This window comes from Mizuhopecten yessoensis, unplaced genomic scaffold, assembly GCF_002113885.1.
Source record: "Mizuhopecten yessoensis strain PY_sf001 unplaced genomic scaffold, ASM211388v2 scaffold716237, whole genome shotgun sequence".
NCBI lineage: Eukaryota > Metazoa > Mollusca > Bivalvia > Pectinida > Pectinidae > Mizuhopecten > Mizuhopecten yessoensis.
In genome coordinates this window covers 225,642-248,214 of record NW_018480016.1, presented here as the reverse complement: position 1 = coordinate 248,214, position 22,573 = coordinate 225,642, and the positions used below count along the sequence as shown (strand labels likewise).

Genomic DNA, 22,573 nt, shown 5'->3' with positions numbered 1-22,573 from the left:
ACCTTATACCAGCGCTATAACTAGGATCCTGTATAATGAACTTCTTTTGTTTATAAACATGATCTGTTTTACAGTTCTTTAAAAGTTAGTTGCCACTTCTGTCTGTGATGTCCTTTATGAATCCCCACATATGCGTGGCTCTTCAATGTGGTGCAGCATATTATTTATGAGGATGATCTCTGTTCGATTAGTTTATAAACAAGTCCATTACAATAATGATCTATAAGGTATCTATTGTTTGCGTGTCCTGGTACAGTCAGTTCTTTCAGCTGATAAAAATTACAAAATACACACATAATTCAATTAAGAAATAATGTACCATCATAATAGATGAATTTTTCGGGCAGGTGAGCTAAAAATCATTTTGTCTGTAATAAACTACAACTGTCATCCTGAGGATAACTAATACCCCCCGCAGATGATGGTAATTTATACATCCCTAAGTGACCTTGACCTTGGGGTTTACGGACAAGTTATTTCGCATAAAGGACTATAACGCCCTTAAAAAAAAGGGTTGAAATCTGAAATTTAAATGCTGGTGCACAACTAAATAATATACTGATCATTCAAGTGAAGTTTCAATAAAATCTGTTTGTTAGTTAAGATAGAGTTTACCGGACAAGTTACTGCGGACGACAAACAGACAGATTAATAGTACAGGGTGATACCAGTATATCCCCCTATCTTTGTTGCGGGGGGTATAAAAAGTAAAGTCAAAAGCTGTTGAATTATTTAATAGTTCACACAACTAAAGAATAAGAGTAATACGTGTAAAAGTTTTATGAAGATAGCATGGATATTTCTCTGTTAAAAGTTTTATGAAGATAGCATGGATACTTCTCTGATAAAAGTTTTATGAAGATAGCATGGATACTTCTCTGATAAAAGTTTTATGAAGATAGCATGGATACGTCTCTAATAAAAGTTTTAGGAAGATAGCATGGATACTTCTCTGTTAAAAGTTTTATGAAGATAGCATGGATACTTCTCTGATAAAAGTTTTAGGAAATTAGCATGGATACTTCTCTGTTAAAAGTTTTATGAAGATAGCATGGATACTTCTCTAATAAAAGTTTTAGGAAGATAGCATGGATACTTCTCTGTTAAAAGTTTTATGAAGATAGCACGGATACTTCTCTAATAAAAGTTTTACGAAATTACCATGGATACTTCTCTGATAAAAGATTTAGGAAGATAGCATGGATACTTATATGTTAAAAGTTTTATGAAGATAGCACGGATACTTCTCTAATAAAAGTTTTACGAAATTACCATGGATACTTCTCTGATAAAAGTTTTGGGAAGATAGCATGGATACTTCTCTGTTGAAGGTTTTATGAAGATAGCATGGATAATTCTCTGTTAAAAGTTTTATGAAGATAGCACGGATACTTCTCTAATAAAAGTTTTACGAAATTAGCATGGATACTTCTCTGTTAAAAGTTTTATGAAGACAGCATGGATACTTCTCTAATAAAAGTTTTACGAAATTAGCATGGAGACTTCTCTGATAAAAGTTTCATGAAGATAGCATGGATAGTTTTATGAAGATAGCATGGATACGTCTCTGATAAAAGTTTTAGGAAATTAGCATGGATACTTCTCTGATAAAAGTTTTACGAAATTAGCATGGAGACTTCTCTGATAAAAGTTTTAGGAAGATAGAATGGATACTTCTCTGATAAAAGTTTTACGAAGATAGCATGGATACTTCTCTAATAAAAGTTTTACGAAATTAGCATGGAGACTTCTCTGATAAAAGTTTTAGGAAGATAGAATGGATACTTCTCTGATAAAAGTTTTAGGAAGATAGAATGGATACTTCTCTGATAAAAGTTTTAGTAAGATAGCATGGATACTTCTCTGTTGAAGGTTTTATGAAGATAGCATGGATAATTCTCTGTTAAAAGTTTTATGAAGATAGCACGGATACTTCTCTAATAAAAGTTTTACGAAATTACCATGGATACTTCTCTGATAAAAGTTTTAGTAAGATAGCATGGATACTTCTCTGTTAAAAGTTTTATGAAGACAGCATGGATACTTCTCTAATAAAAGTTTTACGAAATTAGCATGGAGACTTCTCTGATAAAAGTTTCATGAAGATAGCATGGATACTTCTCTAATAAAAGTTGTAGGAAGATAGCATGGATACTTCTCTAATAAAAGTTTTACGAAATTACCATGGATACTTCTCTGATAAAAGTTTTACGAAGATAGCATGGATACTTCTCTGTTGAAGGTTTTATGAAGATAGCATGGATACTTCTCCGATAAAAGTTTTATGAAGATAGCATGGATACTTCTCTGTTGAAGGTTTTATGAAGATAGCATGGATACTTCTCTAATAAAAGTTTTACGAAATTAGCATGGAGACTTCTCTGATAAAAGTTTTAGGAAGATAGAATGGATACTTCTCTGATAAAAGTTTTACGAAATTAGCATGGATACTTCTCTGATAAAAGATTTAGGAAGATAGCATGGATACTTCTCTGATAAAAGTTTCATGAAGATAGCATGGATACTTCTCTAATAAAAGTATTAGGAAGATAGCATGGATACTTCTCTGATAAAAGTTTTAGGAAATTAGCATGGATACTTCTCTGATAAAAGTTTTATGAAGATAGCACGGATACTTCTCTGATAAAAGTTTTAGGAAGATAGCATGGATACTGTTTAGCTGTTGTTGACTAAGGCTTCTCTGTTAACATTTGAACTTGAACTTGAATTGAGTCAATAGGTTGCATAGGTCAGGAATATTTCAAAACCAACCTGTATCATTTCAAAATACACCTTTTTGCAAAATATGATGCAATCCAGTCCAAAGATATTTAAGATAGTCTGCCGAAACCTAGTGTGTGACGGTTGGACAAATATTGCTTGTGTAGTCTCCTGTGATCGTATAGAAGGCTGCTCAGTAGCATACAGACTGTATATCAGTTACCTCCCTTTTCCTGAGTGTCTGTAGATCACCTGTCCGATTTATCCTGTTAATTAATGTCCAGTATACCATACATCACATATGTACAACACCACTTGGAAGTTTTATCTGAAAATTTGGAAAAATCTTGTCATCTAAATCTTGATGTAAAAATCTTTAATAAAGGATTACCTAGGCTAACACTTGTAACAGGATTGGATTTGCATAGCCAGAGAGGGTTTGGACGTGGGACCCTCAGAACTTGACAGACACTGTAACTTATTGAGCTACCTGGTCACCTGTGATCGACCCAGTCCAGATCCGCTACACACCGATTGTTTTTGGTGTGTAATAGAACCTTGGGATGGGAGTAAAGCTACGTTAGTATGCATGGTAGCAAGACCTTACCCCGTTTCTAAGGTTTCTTCCTCCACCAGTACACCTTCAGTGTCGTCGTTAACCTGTAGGAACACATACTTGTCCATGTTTGGTCGTGTAGCTGTATAAAGGAAACAAAGATTCACTGAATAATATCTGATATTTCTTTTCCAACAAATAATTTATTAACTGTCCAATAACTTCATTTTTCTCTCCTCCCATGACAAAAGTAATTAAACCACGCTTTCGAGCAAAGCTAGCGGTAACTGACAATGTGGACAATGTTTACATGGAGATTTACATCAAACAAATTTTCATAATGATGTTTGAATGATTTAGCTACGATGTTGAAGAACTTTTGAAGCTACAACACTGGGTAGCACAGGTAGATACTCCAGAATGAATTCATGTAAAGCTTGAGTCCATTTTCAGTATACAAAATCTTTCAATTTATTTATCAAGGTAGGTTGCTTAATTTGTTTTTCTTGGTATTGAAAAAGCTAGAAGAGATAGCAATCAAATGACCTGGAGGCAATGGATGGGTGCAAAAAGCTAGATGGATTACAAATATATACGACGTATATTATACGTGTACCTGTATCAATGATTACAATTTAGCACAAACCTCCACCCTATTTAACTCATTTACCGCTGAAATTTCATATTGAACTGATCAAACCTTTGAATTGGAAGAGTTCAAATGTGTCTTCAAGGGTGAATGAGTTAAGCTTCTGACCTCCAGAGTTAAGTGATGTATGACACACATGTCACACTCATGTAATACTCAGATCTTTAAAATTTCATCGTAAAGTTCAAAAGTAATGGCCAGAAAAAACATTGCAATAAGTAAACTTTGACCTTTAAGACCTGTACCTTTATCATATTTATTAAGTTTCACAAAGTAATGTTCAAAACTTCATAGTCTTAACAAAAACATTTCCTTAATGCTTTGCACTAGCTGTCTTGTGTTTGGTGAAATCTATGAGTCATTGTTACTTATTTTTTACATCTAGAGAGAGCAGCCGGAATCCTACTCCACATCAATAACACTGGACAAAGGTAGCTATTCTCAGGTCAATACATATTCATGGATCTGTTTATCAGAAAAACATCTTAAACATAATTTTCTATATCTGTATATATTAATTCCTCCATCACAATGTAGCATGCATTGTCACATGGTGAAAGAGAGCAATGACCTTGACTACTGCACAGTATTACACTAGTGACTTGACCTTGAACGCTGCCACAAAATCAATCTTGTAAATCAAGTCTGACTCATGTTGTGTAAGCCATGTATTTCACCCCTGAAACATGTGTTACCATATAGACATTGAGGTATGTTTTGTACAATGGAAAACAACTCCATGCACAGAGACCATGTCTCTACTATTCAATCAGTGAAAATTACAGATCACCATGATCCATCGTGAGTGGGTGTCATGAGAACAGACTTGTCCCGTAACAGCAGAGGAATAAAATCAGCAGTCACCACGTGCACATGTACAGTGATCATAATTTAAGACTTTATCTCAATGCTGACAATGAGAAACTTTTTCTGAACTCTTCAGGGTGTGAGGTGAATTTCAACAAATATCTGGTGATGCCTTGCTAAAGCAATTACCACCAGATCTGGAGCAGTATTTTCCTTGGGAATTCACAATTTTTCATTACCTTCAGGTTCAACTCACATTTATATTGTTTTTATTGTAATAAAGATGGCCTGGATTACTGGTGTAACAGGTACAAAAATATGAAAACAGGAACGAAAACAGCAAGACTGCGATACTGGCACCAACATCTAGCTACCTAAGCTAGCTGGTCATCTGTGATTGACTTTTTAAGCCCATGCAGTTCTGATACACAAGTTTTCCTAATTATACAAGATTTAATCCAGTAGTAGACCAATATGTTTTACATTAGTTTACATTTATTACAAATGACCATGCCTGATTGTGTGAACCTTAGCTATACCTGTGTGAAAGTTGCTGAGCTCAACATTTATACTTCACCAGGAAACAGACAGATTCAGTTATCTAGGGAGTTTATAAGGTCAGGTCTCACAGGTTCAAAGGTTATGTTTCACCAGGTCAAAGGGTAGCATGTCTGGACATCCAGGTAACCGGACTAGAGCTGGATCATTTCATTGATAAGTGGAGACCATCAGACAAGGAGATACACGTGGATGTCAATGTCCTACAGGTGTATTGACTCAGGGCATTTAACTTAATCTCTTGACGGTCCTTCTGTAAACACAGACTGTCTGTTTATAGTGACACTATCAACTACACCTGTAAACCGCAGGCTAACTAATACCCCTGCACCTCCTCATATCTAAAATTTGCTTGTAATAGACTTAATAATACTATATACAATGAAAACGAATTTACATATTTAACAACTTCATTGCATACTGATAGCATGCAAAGAATCATGGAAATATTTGCTGCACTTTAGGAGAAGTAGAACCTGAACATACCCTTTATAAAAAATGGGGCAATACCCTGAAAAAATAACAACAACCTTGCATATATACTGAAAAGTGTACTACTGTGTTGGTTTTAAAGTACAGAGTTTGGAACCTTGGTGTGCTTAATAGCCTAATAGTGAGTTTGACTCCTGGTGCCCAGGGCATAAATATCTTGTGTTGCTAACAGGGCCTTAATTGTACAAACATAGTTGTTACTTACTTCTGGCTTTACCCATACAGTATATACAATGTACATAGATATATTTAATACAAGGTTGATGTTCCAACTGATCAGGCTATACCTGCGAGTCTTCTTTCTCTGATCCCTAATACAGGGCTTGTCTTGTTATTACATGTATGCATATCTACACAAAGCGATTAGATTATACTTTGCTAGATCAGTTTCTTGAGTATTTCTTTACAGGCATCAAATTGTATATCATGACAGATTGATGGCCTTATTCAGGTAAATAAGCAAGATCGAAAGAGTTATTCCCCTTTATATAGGTTAATTTAGTTGGAATCACTTGGAACTTCCTTCTTAATTGGTATTAGCACTGGCCTTTTTAAAATTTGGGTCTCAAGCAGGCTATAATACTGATATGATAAATGAAAAATAGGATAAAACTGGAATATTTGGGATGCCATTCAAAAGTTCTGCCTTGATTTTTATATGTGGACAGACTCAATGCCAAGACTGACTGAATGATGATCAGAGCTCCAATGTATAATGCCAGCAATTAATGAAGACTTCAAATAACAACACTTTGTAAAGTCCCTGGAAAAAGTCAAACTAATATCTAACCAACCGTACCATAGTTAACTTGTTTATACAAAAAGAGTCAGTATATTGTACGTACCACCAACCAGCAGGCTAAGCCCAAGTCAGCCTCAAACATCTCAGGCTTCTACAGCAGGCTAAGCCCAAGTCAGCCTCAAACATACCAGGCTTCTACAGCAGGCTAAGCCCAACTCAGCCTCAAACATCCCAGGCTTCTACAGTAGGCTAAGCCCAAGTCAGCCTCAAACATCCTAGGCTTCTACAGCAGGCTAAGCCCAAGTCAGCCTCAAACATTCCAGGCTTCTACAGCAGGCTAAGCCCAAGGCAGCCTCAAACATCCCAGGCTTCTACAGCCGGCTAAGCCCAAGTCAGCCTCAAACATCCCCGGCTTCTACAGCAGGCTAAGCCCAAGTCAGACTCAAACATACCAGTCTTCTACAGCAGGCTAAGCCCAAGTCAGCCCCAAACATACCAGGCTTCTACAGCAGGCTAAGCCCAACTCAGCCTCAAACATCCCAGGCTTCTACAGTAGGCTAAGCCCAAGTCAGCCTCAAACATCTCAGGCTTCTCCAGCAGGCTAAGCCCAAGTCAGCCTCAAACATCCCCGGCTTCTACAGCAGGCTAAGCCCAAGTCAGCGTCAAACATCCCAGGCTTCTACAGCAGGCTAACCCCAAGACAGCCTCAAACATCCCAGGCTTCTACAGCCGGCTAAGCCCAAGTCAGCCTCAAACATCCTAGGCTTCTACAGCAGGCTAAGCCCAAGTCAGCCTCAAACATTCCAGGCTTCTACAGCAGGCTAAGCCCAAGCCAGCCTCAAACATCCCAGGCTTCTACAGCCGGCTAAGCCCAAGTCAGCCTCAAACATCCCCGGCTTCTACAGCAGGCTAAGCCCAAGTCAGCCTCAACCATACCAGGCTTCTACAGCAGGCTAAGCCCAACTCAGCCTCAAACATCCCAGGCTTCTACAGTAGGCTAAGCCCAAGTCAGCCTCAAACATCTCAGGTTTCTACAGCAGGCTAAGCCCAAGTCAGCCTCAAACATTCCAGGCTTCTACAGCAGGCTAAGCCCAAGGCAGCCTCAAACATCCCAGGCTTCTACAGCCGGCTAAGCCCAAGTCAGCCTCAAACATCCCCGGCTTCTACAGCAGGCTAAGCCCAAGTCATCCTCAAACATCCCAGGCTTCTACAGCAGGCTAACCCCAAGACAGCCTCAAACATCCCAGGCTTCTACAGCCGGCTAAGCCCAAGTCAGCCTCAAACATCCCAGGCCTCTACAGCAGGCTAACCCCAAGTCAGCCTCAAACATCCCAGGCTTCTAGCTATTACATTGTTACAGCACTTACAGCTTGTTATTTTAACACTTTCGTTACTGAATTGAATTGCATGATGGGTATTCTGGCCCTGAGATTATTTGCACGTGTCTTTTCCTGGCCTGAATTAATTCAGGACAATTGACGTCTCATTTTGACTACGTACTGTTAAACACGATTTCTGTACAAAATACGGCGTGGAATCAGTTCTCTGGCATAAATCTATGAAAGGAATACTTAAAGCTTCCATTTTTATGTAAAGAACATAATAATAGCAAGAATAAAAGGAATTGTGCGTTGATAGCTTGCCTGTTTACGTGTTGCGCTTGCGGAAAATAGAAGTCAAAATTGTGTACTTTCGTTTTGTAACACCACCGAAGCTGTATGTTCGCCTCAGCAATACACATTTTACTGATCTTCAATTAGAATATAACGTAAATGTTCAACTTGAACTAGGAGACCTTACTACAGCATCAACAGTCGAATATTATCAGTATACTTGATAATAAATCCCGATCGTGATTACATGCCGCCATTTTTTTTAAGTTGACCCATTGCGTCATGTACGACAAGAGGGATAACTCCAAGGACATTTTTCAGGGAGCACGACACTAGTCTACAATACTACATGTACAGCAATGATTAAAACCAAAGAAAATGAATGAAAATCAAATCCAACAAATAAAATAAAAATAAGACAATAAACAACAAGGTGACTTTAGTGTTAAACGCTTGCACCATGGGAGGGTAGTCACATGCAAGCATATTTTAAAAGGACCAGCCTTTTTTTCTTAATTCAGCATCCATTTTTTTGTATTTTTTTTTGTATTTTTTTTTCAAGTAGGCCTACAGCATGCATTTTTTTTGGTATTTTTTGGTATTTTTTTTCAAGTTCATCATGCATTTTTTTGATTTTTTTTTGATTTTTTTCTTTCAAGTACAGCATGCATATTTTTTTTGGATTTTTTTTTACATTTTTTTTCAAAGTTCAGCATGCAATTATTTTCAAGCATTTTTTTAAAAATAAAGCAATGATCAGTTTCATTTTTTCCCCAATACAGTGAACAGAAATTGACAATTTTTCATTGTAGCTAAGTGGTGGAGCAATCTCCACACAGCTTAGTACTTGCCAAAGAGTTCTGCACCTTGCAGTACAGCAGCTATCTAAAAATACTTTGCCTGAGAATGGTACATAGTGAAACATGTAGGAAGGCACAGATGCTTCCGGCATTCAGTGCAGCCAAATTTTGTTTGGCTGGTTTTGTCCTGCAATCCACTCTTGCATCTCATGTAGCATACATGGCACCAAGACCGCGACTCAAGTGTGCCAGGGAGGTGACGCTGTGTTAGACGGTCATCCAGTGGTAGAAGAGATGGTCTACCTTTCCTTGCAGTAGAGGTGAAACCATCTACTAGTCCTCTGATGATGCTTTGCGTAAACTGCAGGAAAGACAGCTGCTGCTTTCCCTGCCCTGGCTGATGATGAGGACTCTGAAGAAATAGTTGATAGGCATTCAGTTTCATAACCTCCAGAAGACGAAAGAACACTTTTACAGTCCATTTCCGTGTCTTGTGGTTGAAGGAGTAGTACTGTATGAACTGATCTGCTTTATCAACCCCACCCATGTACGAAGTGTAATCACTTAGAAGTTTCGGACAGGATACATTCTGTCGTGCAAAGGTACCATCCTCCCCTTTAACAAGGCGTTGCACTTCTCCAAAACTGTTGTCATGAATTGTAGACAGGGCAGTGACACATTTTTTGTCTTTCCAAACGACTGCTACAAGTGGCCCCTTTTGCCTGAAGGCCATGTCCCCTCTCTGTACTACACCCTCAGGGCGTTTCTGCATTATGTCCTTGGGAAGGCCTCTTTGGTTGGACCGCACTGTCCCACATGCATAGGTTTTATCATCATACAGACTAGTGAGTAGATCAGGTGAGGTATAAAAGTTGTCCATGTAAACATGGTAACCCTGGCCCTGAACTCCAGCCCCCTGTAAGCATTTGTTTACAACTCTGCTAGCCAGAGCACCTTCAGCCTGGTGGTATCTCCCTACAATCAATGTAATGTAATGCTCTTAATTGGATAATATAAAAATTAAAAAAATATTTACTTTGTAGACATTTGGCAAATGTCATTATGTGAAAATGAGGACTAAGCGACAAGAGTGAGCCTTACTAAGGCCACTCTAGCACCGCCATCGAATCACTGGCTTTACATATCTAGTAATTAATATGACCATCTTAATTTCAATACCAACATAAATTGCTGTGGCTTATTTACATATATCCTAAAGCAAATTAGGTATTAGATTAACAATTTAATGATAATAGAAGTTACTTTTGGTACTAATAGCCAATTTCATTTTATAACATGATAAATACCTGGGTAGATGTCAATGTAGTGAACATAGCTGCACTCAGATTCAGCCAACACCCACACTTTCACACCCTATTTTTGGGGTTTTAGTCTCATGTACTGTTTGAATTTAACTTTTCTCTTGAAGGGAATCATGCACTCGTCCACTGTTACACGCCTGCGTGGGACATACTCCTGTACAAACAAACTGTTAAGATGGTTCACAAGCTTCCTTATCTTGTACAAGGGATCATATGTTGGACTGTGTTGTCCAGGTTCTACACTGTTGTCAGCAAAGTGTATGTACCTGAGTATGGCAGTGAAGCGGTCCCTAGTCATTGTCCTTGCAAAGAGAGGTGTCTCCGAGTACAAGTCAGTTGACCAATACAGTTTTGTCGAAGGTTTTCTTGTGACTCCCATGGCCATACACAGTCCAAGAAATGCCTTTATTTCTTCTATGGTCAAATCCTTCCATGGCAGTCTGTTCTGTTCTGGATGTGTGTCTATTTGCTGGCGTGCATACCGTCCAGTCTCCTCTATCAACATATCCAATAGCTCACCATCCATAAACAAGGACATGAAGTCTAATGGCTCCTTATCAGGTGTCATAACTCTGGTTGGCCCTGTGTTCCCTCTCGGAAGAAATAGGTGCGGTAGGCCTCGCTCAAAATAATCAAACCCAGCGTGCCATCCGTTCTGGTCATGATGGTGTTGTTCGTCATCATTGACATCAATGCCTGCTGCTCCCCCAGGGCCAGGATCTTCGTTGTCACTATCAACTTCACTTACATCACTCACCAAATCATCACCAATACCTTGATGTCGAAGTAAAGCCGCAAAGTTGTGTTCAGCGTCTTGGACTTCTTGGGGATCAAATCCTTCGAAGTTATCGCCGTCCGAACTTTCAGTTTCCGACATTTTTCGGTTTTGAAAGAACGCAAACAACTACCATGACAACAACGTAAACTACTTTATTGGTCAATAACATCACATGACACAAAACGAGAAAGATAAATGTAATATAAATTGCATGTTTAAAACTCTTTAAATTGCGAAACTCTCATGAAATTTACGTTATACTGATCGTCTATTTACCTCCACACTTCTGTCGCCGCCATATTGAACGAATCATGATCATGTGATCTCTGTTACTATATTTAGACCATTCGTCTATCGATTTACGTTTCAAGTCGATCATTTTTAATTAATTGCTAAAAATAATCAACAAAAAATCACCAGAATCTGCATATCAATTCAGATTTATAATCTGAGAACTTAATTTCGACTGATCGCAAAAGTTCAGTCAAAAATGCTGGCGTGTAGCAGGGCACCGTTGAATGTTATTTCAACCACATACTCATCATTTATAGCTGAAGTAGACTGGAACAAGCGAAGTAAAGTATCATGCTCAAAGATACAACACAGTGCCGTGCCGTGCCGTGCCTCCTACCTGTGACTCGAACCCGCAACCCTTCGGTCATGAGCCTGGCATCCTACCACTAGGCTACCGTGCCTCCAACACTTTGACATTGAAACTTTAGAAACATTGAAAACATTAAAAACAGTTTTATGCTTTAAGTCTCTTCAATGTTTTCCTAAATCATTGACAGAATAAGTTTTTCTTATTCATTTATACCCGGAACAAGATATTAGGCTTGAGCACAAAATCCATGCTTGAGCATGAGAACAGTTTCATGAATACGGACCCTGATTATCATGCAGACCTACCACTACCAGTGTTTGAATATGGCTAGAAGGTCAAACTAAACACCAGTATTTTTCTCACAACTTGTGCTCACCTGTCAGTTTGGTGTCCAGTGTTTGGAGGTTAGGGGGCATATGTCTGAGGGCCAGTGACCGGAAGTGACTGTCCAGTGTTTCAGCATAACTGAACCAAATGAATAAAATACATAAATTACAAAAACCTTTTTGTTTAGTGCTACATGTCATCTGTTCCTTTAATTACAATACACTCTTAAGGTAATAGGATTGTGTCGCCATTTCTCAGTAGAATTTATTCAAATTTTGTTGTTATATTGCTTTGAAGTAAATAAAATTTTCTGCCACAAAAAAAATATAGGTTGTCAGAACTTTAAGGATTTTAAATGGAAATTTATGTAAAAAGGATTGAATTTTGAAAAACGACTTGAAACACACATTTTTTTGCAAAATAATGTCAATAAAAATGATACTAACATAGATTAGTATTGCATTAATGTATATTAATTTCATAAATGCTGAAATTGTGTAAAATTAATCATCTATAAATGATTAAAAATTGACATTTTATAATAAAACCATATACACATAGTAACTACATGCAATGAGTTATTGTTCTTGGAAAACTTCACAGGAGTGAACTAGGTAGCCGGTTTCCTGAAGTACAGAAAAATGGACACATGTGACTCATTGATAAAAAAACAACTGCATTAATGCCTGGATTGCTTTGCAATACTTTAATATTGAAAGAACACACTGTTCTGTCAATAATAAGCATACAATATTCATCAGTTTAATATTAAACATTAGAATATGCGGAAATTGTGATACTGTCCCCCTACATTGGATTCTCAACTAGGGATGTACTTCCTACTTCCGTTTAGCAATACACTCCTATATGACCTTAAGCACAATTCTAGAATAAGGGGATAACCCTAATGTGTTTCGTGATACATGGTTTTCTGTTTTCTATAATAATTATACTATTGATACATGGTTTTCTGTTTTCTATAATAATTATACTGTTGATTCGTGGTTTTCTGTTTTCTATAATAATTATACTGTTGATATGTGGTTTTCTGTTTTCTATCATAATTATACTGTTGATATGTGGTTTTCTGTTTTCTATAATAATTATACTGTTGTAAATTAAGTTTTACTGTTGAATTCACCGACACAGAGCTGAGTTTTACTGTGGAGTTCTAAAGATCCTGCGGTTAGTCAGTATAACGATTATTTGTGACAGTATAACGGCAATATACCACTGCAGATCTTAAAACACAGTAGCATTTCCCCCATAATAATCCATATACCTGTGAAGCTAAAACTGTTAAAACACAATGATTAATTTAAGATTGTTTCTTTTTATGTTTTTCAGAAATCAAGGGCACAGCCATGGATGAATTACCTGTATGTTATACAATTTAAAGTGAGGCAGAATTACAACGGCATTTATGGATCATGCTATTTTTCATGACATCATTCAAAATAGATTTCATGATGTATCAGGGTCATTGGCGTCATTGCCATCAGGGTTTCATACCCAAATGAGAAATTTATGGAGGTAAATTGTGGTTATACTTTTGCTTATTATTTTGATTGGCCAATCATATACTTTCTTGCATAATAAAAGAATTAGCACATCTGCAGTAACTTTGACATGTAGACATTAAGTGATTATGCTGATACATCATGTATCATCATGGTATAAGTCTGACATTACCTAGTCCAGTACTACACCATCATACAAGTTATAATAATGGCAGTGGTACATTATCCCCAGAGTTAGCTATGGGCACCAATTAACTTACTCTTTAGCAAATGTGAATTCTTCAGGCGACATTCTACACGCATCCTCTTCCCTTCTCTGTCTTTCTTGGTCTAATATATGTACAGTATATCGCTCAACCTGAAACACAAACACACAAGGTTCTCAAAAATCAAATCGTATGCCACATTAGAGTGATTTATGTATATTTTTTTCAGGCAAGTCCTGAACACCTTTTTAAAACTTTGATGAGTCCAATTACTAAGAGATCAAGGTTCTTTATAAGTTGCCGAGCCTCCTGGGAACCACGAGTCCAGTATTAAAATATCTATGTCCCAAAAATGACTGCATTAGGTTTCAAGCTGTTAACCATTTCTTTTTAAAGCTTTCTTTTAAATAAAGTTAGAATTTACTATGAATTGATAACAAAATATGCAAATCAGAAATAATGTTCATTTTCCAGAAAAATCAATCATGTCATGAGAACTTGACAAAACAATGACACACCACAAAAATAGGACAAAACATGTAAATATCAAATATTTTCAAGAGTAATTTAAAGCAGCGAAAATGATATGGTGTTGCTGCTTATACTACTACAAAAGCTTTCAATAAAGATATCCTAGAGTGAATGCTGTTTTACAATCTAATCATTATAACAAGAGGCCCAATGGGCCTGCATCGCTCACCTGGTATAAAACTCACACTTGTAACCTTAAAAGTGATCTAAAATAAAGCTACAGGCAAAATATCAGTATTTATGATTAAAATTCGTTCAAAAGACCCTGTTAATTTTTTTTAAAACATTTCACCCCTGTGATTGAAAGTCGAACAAAGTCATTATGTTGAACACATTGTATAGCCTTTCATCTCAGGATGCAACTTGCAAAGTATAAACATCCTGGGACCCATGGTTATTCATAAGAGGTTGTTTAAAGATTTTAAACAAATTTGACCCCTGTGACCTTGAATATAAGTCAAAGTCATTCACTTTAACAAACATAGTAGTCCTTGATCCCAGCATATGCTACTAACTAAATATCAACATCCTGAGCCTTTTGGTTATTCAGAACAAGTTGTTGAAATATTTTAAACATATTTGCTCCTTGTGACCTTGAATATGATTCAAGGTCATACATTTAAACAAACTTGGTAGCCCTTGATCCTAGTATGCTACTGACTAAATATCATCACCCAGGGCATTTTGGTTATTCAGAAGAAGTTGTTTAAAGTTTTTAACATATTTGACCCCTGTGACCTTGAATATGGGTGAAGGTCATTTATTTGAACAAACTTTGTAGCCCTTTATCTCAGCATGCTACTGGCCAAATATCATTACCCTGGGCATTTTGGTTATTGAGAAGAAGTTGTTTAAAGTTTTTAACATATTTGACCCCTGTGACCTTGAATATGGGTGAAGGTCATTCATTTGAACAAACTTTGTAGCCCTTCATCTCAGCATGCTACTGGCCAAATATCATCACCCTGGGCATTTTGGTTATTCAGAAGAAGTTGTTTAAAGTTTTTAACATATTTGACCCCTGTGACCTTGAATATGGGTGAAGGTCATTCATTTGAACAAACTTTGTAGCCCTTCATCTCAGCTAGCTACTGGCCAAATATCATCACCCTGGGCATTTTGGTTATTCCGAAGAAGTTGTTTAAAGTTTTTAACATATTTGACCCCTGTGACCTTGAATATGGGTGAAGATCATTCATTTGAACAAACTTTGTAGCCCTTCATCTCAGCATGCTACTGACCAAATATCATCTCCCTGGACAGTTTGGTTATTGAGAAGAAGTTGTTTAAAGTGTTTGACCCCTGTGACCTTGAAAATAGATGAAGGTCATTTATTTGAACAAACTTGGTAGCCCTTCAACCCAGTTTGCTTCTGGCCAAATATCATCACCCTAGACCTTTCGGTTATTAAGAAGAAGTCGTTTAAAGTAAAATATTGACGCCAGACGCCGGCCGGCCGGCCGGACGCCGGACGCCGCACCACGGCATAAGCTCACTTGGCACTTCGTGCCAGGTGAGCTAAAAACACTAAAGAAAGCATGGTGTTACATAGCTTAATACCATTCTTAATTTTGTGGGTGAATTGCAGCATATGTAGGAAGGACAGTTGATCATGACATGTTGTTATAAATATAGCCTAGGCTTAAATTAAACTGTCTAATTTTATACAGTCAGTGTTGTTATAATGACCCTCCATTTTCCAAAACAGTTTTTTTGACAATGATTTTTCCCCCCAACCTCGTCCCAGGGTCGTTTTCAATACCAGCAAATCCCTGACTGAGTGGTATACTGACCTTTTGTAGTCGACATCTAAGGTAGCTGCTGATTATGTAACGAATTCTATCAATCTGAAACAAAGTCAGTAATGTTATACATGTATAGTTATTGTAAACATTTGTGTATTCATTTACATGGATACATTACACTTTTTAGTGGACATCATAATTTTGCACTTTCAAAAAATAAATAAAACAAGAGGCCCATGGGCCTAAACGGTCACCTGAGTCCTACAGTATTTATTTTTGTTGTTGAAATATGTACCAATTTGAGTACAAAAAAGTTAAGTAAAACGTTAACTTAAGTTTGTCAGGACCATGAGCTGATCATTCCTAGACCGAGTTTCAGTTAAATGGCCTATTAGAACTTGTTTTTAAGTTTGAAATACTTTTTTCAAAATGGCGGCAGTGGCGGCCATATTTAATTTCTGATCGACCTGAAAAATAACAACACTTTGTCAGGACCATGAGTCGATCATTCCTACAAAGTTTCAGTTCAATCGGCCCAGTAGAACTGGACTTTAAGTTTGAAATAGTTTTTCAAAATGGCGGCAGTGGCGGCCATATTTGATTTCTGATCGACCCGAAAAATAACAACACTTTGTCAGTACCATGAGTCGATCATTCTTACAGAGTTTCAGTTCAATCGGCCCAGTAGAACTTGACTTTAAGTTTGAAATAGTTTTTCAAAATGGCGGCCGTGGCGGCCATATTGGATTTCTGATCGACCCGAAAAATAACAACACTTTGTCAGGACCATGAGTCGATCATTCCTACAAAGTTTCAGTTCAATTGGCCCAGTAGAACTTGACTTCAAGTTTGAAATAGTTTTTCAAAATGGCGGCCATATTGGTGACCTAAAAATCTTAATTTCAAAAGAATATAATATATATAAAGACAGCTTAAATATAAACCCCGGATTCTTGCTGTTACAATTTTTTGGAAGTGACGTTAGTGTAGGTCGATCAGAGACCCTTACCTCCATTCTGTGGATGCTGACACGCATATCTGTCCGCTTTGCTCGTCTGATGTTTTCCTCCATTTCTACAAGCTGTTCCAACATACACTCCACCAGGTCCATCTTAGCATCTAGTAAATCTGGCGAAAACTTCTCATTCCGCCAAGCCTACACAATACAAATTACAATAGTTTGATTTTTGGTGTTCAACGTCTATAAAATGTCAGTTTAAATTCTGTGGTAAACCTGAAAACAATCAGATTTAGTAACAACCATATATTTTTCAAGCAATAATGTAGCATCTGATGATTATGAGATGATTTTTATATATTGCATTGTGAGACAAGATAATTCTGTTATAGAAGACAGACCTTAAAATACTATGTGGAAGACAGGTTGCTAGCCTCAGCGTTTGTTTTACTGTTTTCCATGTGTATCCATTGATTGCCATCCTAGTGTAACTAAAGGTTTGGTACGGCTTTTTTATCGGCATATGTAGTGGCTATCACTGGTGCAGTCTATTTGTTTACATGGGTGTTTACTTTTGAGATGACCGAATTTTGGAGAGTTACAGGAAGAGGTTCCGAGCTCACTGCGCATACGTCATAGATTAAGCCAATCAGAATTGGTGTCCAATACATGTTACATAGGGCAAGGAGGCTGGGGTATAAAAGGGGATGCATGGGCAAAATTGGGGACTTGCGTGGCCAGAAAGCCTAATCCTAATTTTGTCAGAATAAATCTATGCCTTTATTACCAACTCTATTGGAGACTTTCACATCAAGGGCGATAACTTATAATGGCTTAACCAATACTGTTACATCTCCCTAACAAGTGTATATGATGTAATAAACTGACAGAATGGAATTACTTTTAAAGTCAATAAAATAAGGTTTTACTTATTTTCACAGTATAATTAAAATACATTCAAATTTTAGCACAGTCTCTTGTTGTAATTTAAATACCGCACTAGAAACATTAAACTAGTAGAACTTGAATTAAACAAACACAAAATTACAGTCACTGTCTCTATAGTACCCTAAATCTGTAATGCGAAATTAGCTGTCCTTAAATCGTGGGGGTACTTTTATTTCGCGACCGCTAACACGACTAAATTTCACATTCTGGACTGATGCACTATCAGCACATTTTACGTTTTTGTTCACATTCACGACTGATGGACTTTCTGTGCACTTTGATTCATTTGACAGTTTGACATCATTTGACGGTGATACGTCATCACTTATGACATCATCGATTGGTACGGATTTCTGAGTGGTGATGTCTGCAAAGTTCTCCTTGGTATGAAACAAGTCTCTCCTGTTCCTCCTGACTTTTCCTCTTTCATGTTCCACAATGTAGGATCTAGGAGTGGATGCTTTTCCTACAACTTTACCTGAAGCTAATGAAGCTTGGTTTACATTTGGCGCAATAAACCGGATATTGTCTCCAACATGTAAGGGTGGTAAGGAATGCGTTCCTCTGTCAAAATATACCTTCTGGCGTGCATTCTGCTCCTCCAAAGATGACTTGATGGCACAAGGTTCGAAACCTAATGGGTTTAACTGAGTCCGCTTAACAGGTAGCGTTGTCCTTGTAGCCCTGCCTAAGAGCAGCTGTGATGGTTAGAGTTCCATACCAGTTATCGGGGTATTCCTCAGTTCCATAAGGGCCAAATAGGGGTCCTTCCTGTCATCTCGAGCCTTTTTGAATAGTCGTTTCACAGTTTGAACAGAACGTTCTGCGAGTCCATTGCTTTGCGGGTATCTCGGAGACAAAGTAGTGTGTTCGATGTGGTATGCTCGCAAAAAGGACTTGAACTCATAACTCGCGAACTCTGGGCTTTTGTCACTGATAATTTCTTCAGGAACGCCATATCTGGCAAACTGCTGCTTCAAAACGTTGATTACAGTTGCTGACTTTCCATCTGACACATTGTTTACCTCGATGAATTTCGAAAAGTAATCAACAGTTACAAGGTATTTCAGGCCATCCAATACCATCATATCAGCCGCGATCTTTTGCCAAGGCCTAACGGGCGTCTTGTGTGGAATCAACGGTTCCTTTGGCTGCGCGTTCCGATAACGATTACAGATGTGGCATTGCGCCACCACATCCTCTATCTGCTTTGTGATTCCAGGCCAGAACAATGCAGTTCTTGCTCTCTGAATACACTTAGTCTTGCCTAAGTGACTGCTATGCAATGTCTTCAACATTTCCGGTCTTAATATTGTCGGTGTAATGATTCGATTGCCTTTTAACAAAAGTCCGTCCACTACACTGATCTTGTCCCTAAAATTCCAATAGGGTGTTAAAGCCGGGTCAAGGCTATGCTTGTCGTGAGGCCATCCTTCCATCATGGTCTATTTCAGTTTGGCTAATACTCGGTCGTGGTCCGTTTCTCTCGTGAACTGTCTGGTCTTCTCCAGACTTATGGGTACAGTGCCAACCACATGTACTTCAAACTCATCCACGTCATTCTCCATATCATGAATCGGTGCGACTAAACGACTAAGAGTATCGGCAATGTACAACTCTTTACATGGACGGTAAGATACAACCAAGTCGTATTGCTGTACTTTTAGCATCATACGTTGGAGTCTAGGAGGGGCGCTCGACAATGGCGTTTTGAACAAGCTCTCCAGGGGCTTAATTATGATCAGTTTCAACCTGAACAGTCTTTCCATACACGTATTCGTGGAATTTCTTCAGCCCGTACACAATTCCTAGCATCTCCTTCTCAATCTGAGCATATAGTTCTTTTCGGCCCTGTTTAATGTTCTCGATGCGTACGCGACAGGTTGTTGTTCCTGTAAAATGCACGCTACCAAACCGTATGACGATGCATCAACGGATAGCTTTATTTCCTTTCAAACATCATAGAAGCTAAGAACAGGTGCCGTAGTAATTGCGTTTCAATTTAAGGCATCAAACACCGCATCCTGCTGTTGTGACCACTAGTTGCCATGCTACATCCTTTTCCAAAAGTACTCTCAGGGGTTGATTGACTGTAGACAGATTAGGAATGATCTTTCCTAAGTAATTGACCATTCCCATAAACCTCTGTAACTCTACTTTGTTCTCTGGTTTAGGGAGTGCCGTTATCGCTTTCACACGATCCCAGGGATCTCAACAAGGCAGTTCTCAGGAACATTATCCCCTCAAGACTGTGGAGGAAGTTGCGGCTACTGTTGGTTCAGCAAAAATTTTCAGTACATAAGACGCAGCTTCTGGATTTTATCAAATTAAGTTAACCGAGAAGAGTATGTGACGTGGCTCACCACATTTAATACTCCGTACGGTCGGTACAAGTTCGAGCGCCTACCATTTGGAATGGCGAGTGCCCCTGAAATATTTCAGAGAACTATTTCACAAGTGTTTGAGAACCAGCCATGCACTGCAATTGTAGATGATATCCTCATATGGGCTAACAACGAGGAAGAGCATGTTGATAAACTGGAGAAAGTTCTTGCTAGATGTGACGAGGTTGGATTGCGCCTCAACATAGACAAATGTAAAGTAGACAAACCGGAAGTGGTGTACGTATACGTAGGACATGTGTTCAGCATAGATGGCGTACGACCTACCCACGTGTGAAAGCGATAACTCATAATGGCTTAACAAATACTGTTACAGACTGTACATAGACGGACACAGCGGGACATTCTTGGGGATTGCCGCAGGTCAGTTTGTTGGATCGAGTTTTGGGAAAAACCGAAATTACTATACGATCACTTTCATTTACCGACGCTAGACAGGCTCTCCCCACAGAGGTCCTATAGCTAGCTATTATAATTTAAATATACCCTCACTATTACCGCTCTTGGTACGGCTGTCTGGGCATTTATGTACTCTTCTACACCATCAAGGGTAAGTTAAACCTAAAGCCCTTTAGAACATCCAACCAGGATGAGCACACATATTGTACAAAATTAGTGTACCTGTTAATTATAAACATCCATTTGCACTTGACACATATTTCCAACTATATAGTTAGTCACATTTACTATAAAGCTGATACATATGATCAGCTAATAAATAAAAAGCGTGCCAGGCGCCTATAACACTTAGATCTATGTCCCCGAGCATATCAGTAGGGAATTTCATGAAGCAGAATATATCCTGCAACAAATACCACCATACACAGGACCCCTAAAATCTGAACACCAGCTGTGTCCCCATGACCCCCTGAAATGATAACTTCAAACATTCTAGTCTACAAATAAATGTAATGATGAATATGTCTTCAAGCATTGAATACTGAAAAATACCATTTATGACCAGCCAAAATATTTATTTAGCACCCGCAATTTTCAATCAATGGGGTCCCAGGGACACAAAGTCAAAATGGGGTGTAAAAACCTGATATCAGTGATGAAAACTGACCTCTTCAAGTTTCTGTAAAACTTCAGCTGCGGTCATCGCCTCTCCTTCCTCATCACTGCCATCGCCGAACTCATCAAGCTCCGACATTCTGCTAAGAATGTACAGTTACAGACCGGTGTTTACAAATGTCAAAGTGAAACTAAGATTCCCGCCATGTGTTTGTAACTTCCGGTTTGTTGTCTTTCTGATAGAGTTGTTTCCCTTTAATCGTAAGATTGAGCTCAATCTTTGTCACCACTTCACGATCGGTATTCTCTGTTTTTGTCGAGATATTTTCATTTCTTCCTTGTATGTTGTATTGGTTGTATTTCCTCATGGATTTAATATGTAACTAATCTTTATAGGCTTTTGTAATTATGATTCTGAAGAAACAAGTGAATAAGTATCTGTCTTCGTAATTCTAAAAAATGCAGAAAAAAAGTTTCTGCTGACCCTAAGTCATTTCATTTGAAAATCGTCAAACGAGAAAAAACTACTATCGTGTTCCGTTTAGTCTGCCACAGTATATAATCTTTTACTTTCTTTTAACGGGTTGTAGTTATACTAACAAAAGTAGCATCTGTGTACTGAGGTCTTTACGAACTTAAACTTTATTTATTAACAAAAAATGCAAAACAATATTCTATGAACTTATATTAATCACTGTTGTTGGTAAAGCGCATATTCACTTATAAAAATGGAATACCCGTAAATACATGTATAGTGCACAGATCAAAGAGTGTTCCTCGTCGCATAGACTTGAAACACCTGCGTATTGACTAATCATTATGTCACTTTATCGTCTGTCTTGATACTTTTTATTTTTTTTTATTTTTTTTTATTTTTTTATATCTGACATGATTTACAACTTACACTTAATATATAAAAAAATATAAATGGTATGAAAGAGGATCGCCTTGGCGAACTCCTGTCTTAATACTTATAAACTCGGGGCAAGTACTACGTAAGGAACTAGTAAAAGCATTGTAAAACAGTTTTCATCCGCATTTTGAAAGAAAGATAAAACTAAAATAATCACAACACTTTTATTGTTTTGTTGTATCGGATGCTTTTTAAAAATCGACCAAGAGAGCAACGTCTAAAACTAGTAGTATATATACTATTCGGAATGAGATTCATCGGTTTGGTCATCCTCAATACTCCAGGGGTTACGCTAACTTTCGCTCTCTGCACTCCTGTAATATGTAAGAGCAAAATCGAAGGCTCAGTGATGATGAGTCACCTTGTT

At 37.9% G+C, this 22,573-nt stretch overlaps 2 protein-coding genes across 2 annotated transcripts in view; both read right to left on the bottom strand.

Moving 5' to 3' along the window:
- The window catches only part of LOC110442251 (DNA replication complex GINS protein SLD5-like), a 47,260-nt gene extending 25,702 nt beyond the window's left edge, over nucleotides 1-21,558 (bottom strand). The window contains exons 1-6 of the mRNA XM_021485755.1: nucleotides 21,346-21,558; nucleotides 16,981-17,127; nucleotides 16,020-16,073; nucleotides 13,750-13,847; nucleotides 12,019-12,107; nucleotides 3,329-3,419 (exon numbers count right to left, since the gene is read on the bottom strand). Coding sequence (XP_021341430.1) covers nucleotides 3,329-3,419; nucleotides 12,019-12,107; nucleotides 13,750-13,847; nucleotides 16,020-16,073; nucleotides 16,981-17,127; nucleotides 21,346-21,432 — 566 coding nt within the window. The 5' untranslated portion in view covers nucleotides 21,433-21,558. The remainder of the gene's footprint in view (nucleotides 1-3,328; nucleotides 3,420-12,018; nucleotides 12,108-13,749; nucleotides 13,848-16,019; nucleotides 16,074-16,980; nucleotides 17,128-21,345) is intronic.
- On the bottom strand, nucleotides 8,899-10,254 carry LOC110442250 (piggyBac transposable element-derived protein 4-like). The gene has a single exon (XM_021485754.1). It carries the CDS (start codon nucleotides 9,816-9,818, stop codon nucleotides 9,024-9,026), a length of 795 nt encoding a protein of 264 aa, XP_021341429.1. The 5' UTR covers nucleotides 9,819-10,254; the 3' UTR covers nucleotides 8,899-9,023.
- Nucleotides 21,559-22,573: the final 1,015 nt, after the last annotated feature.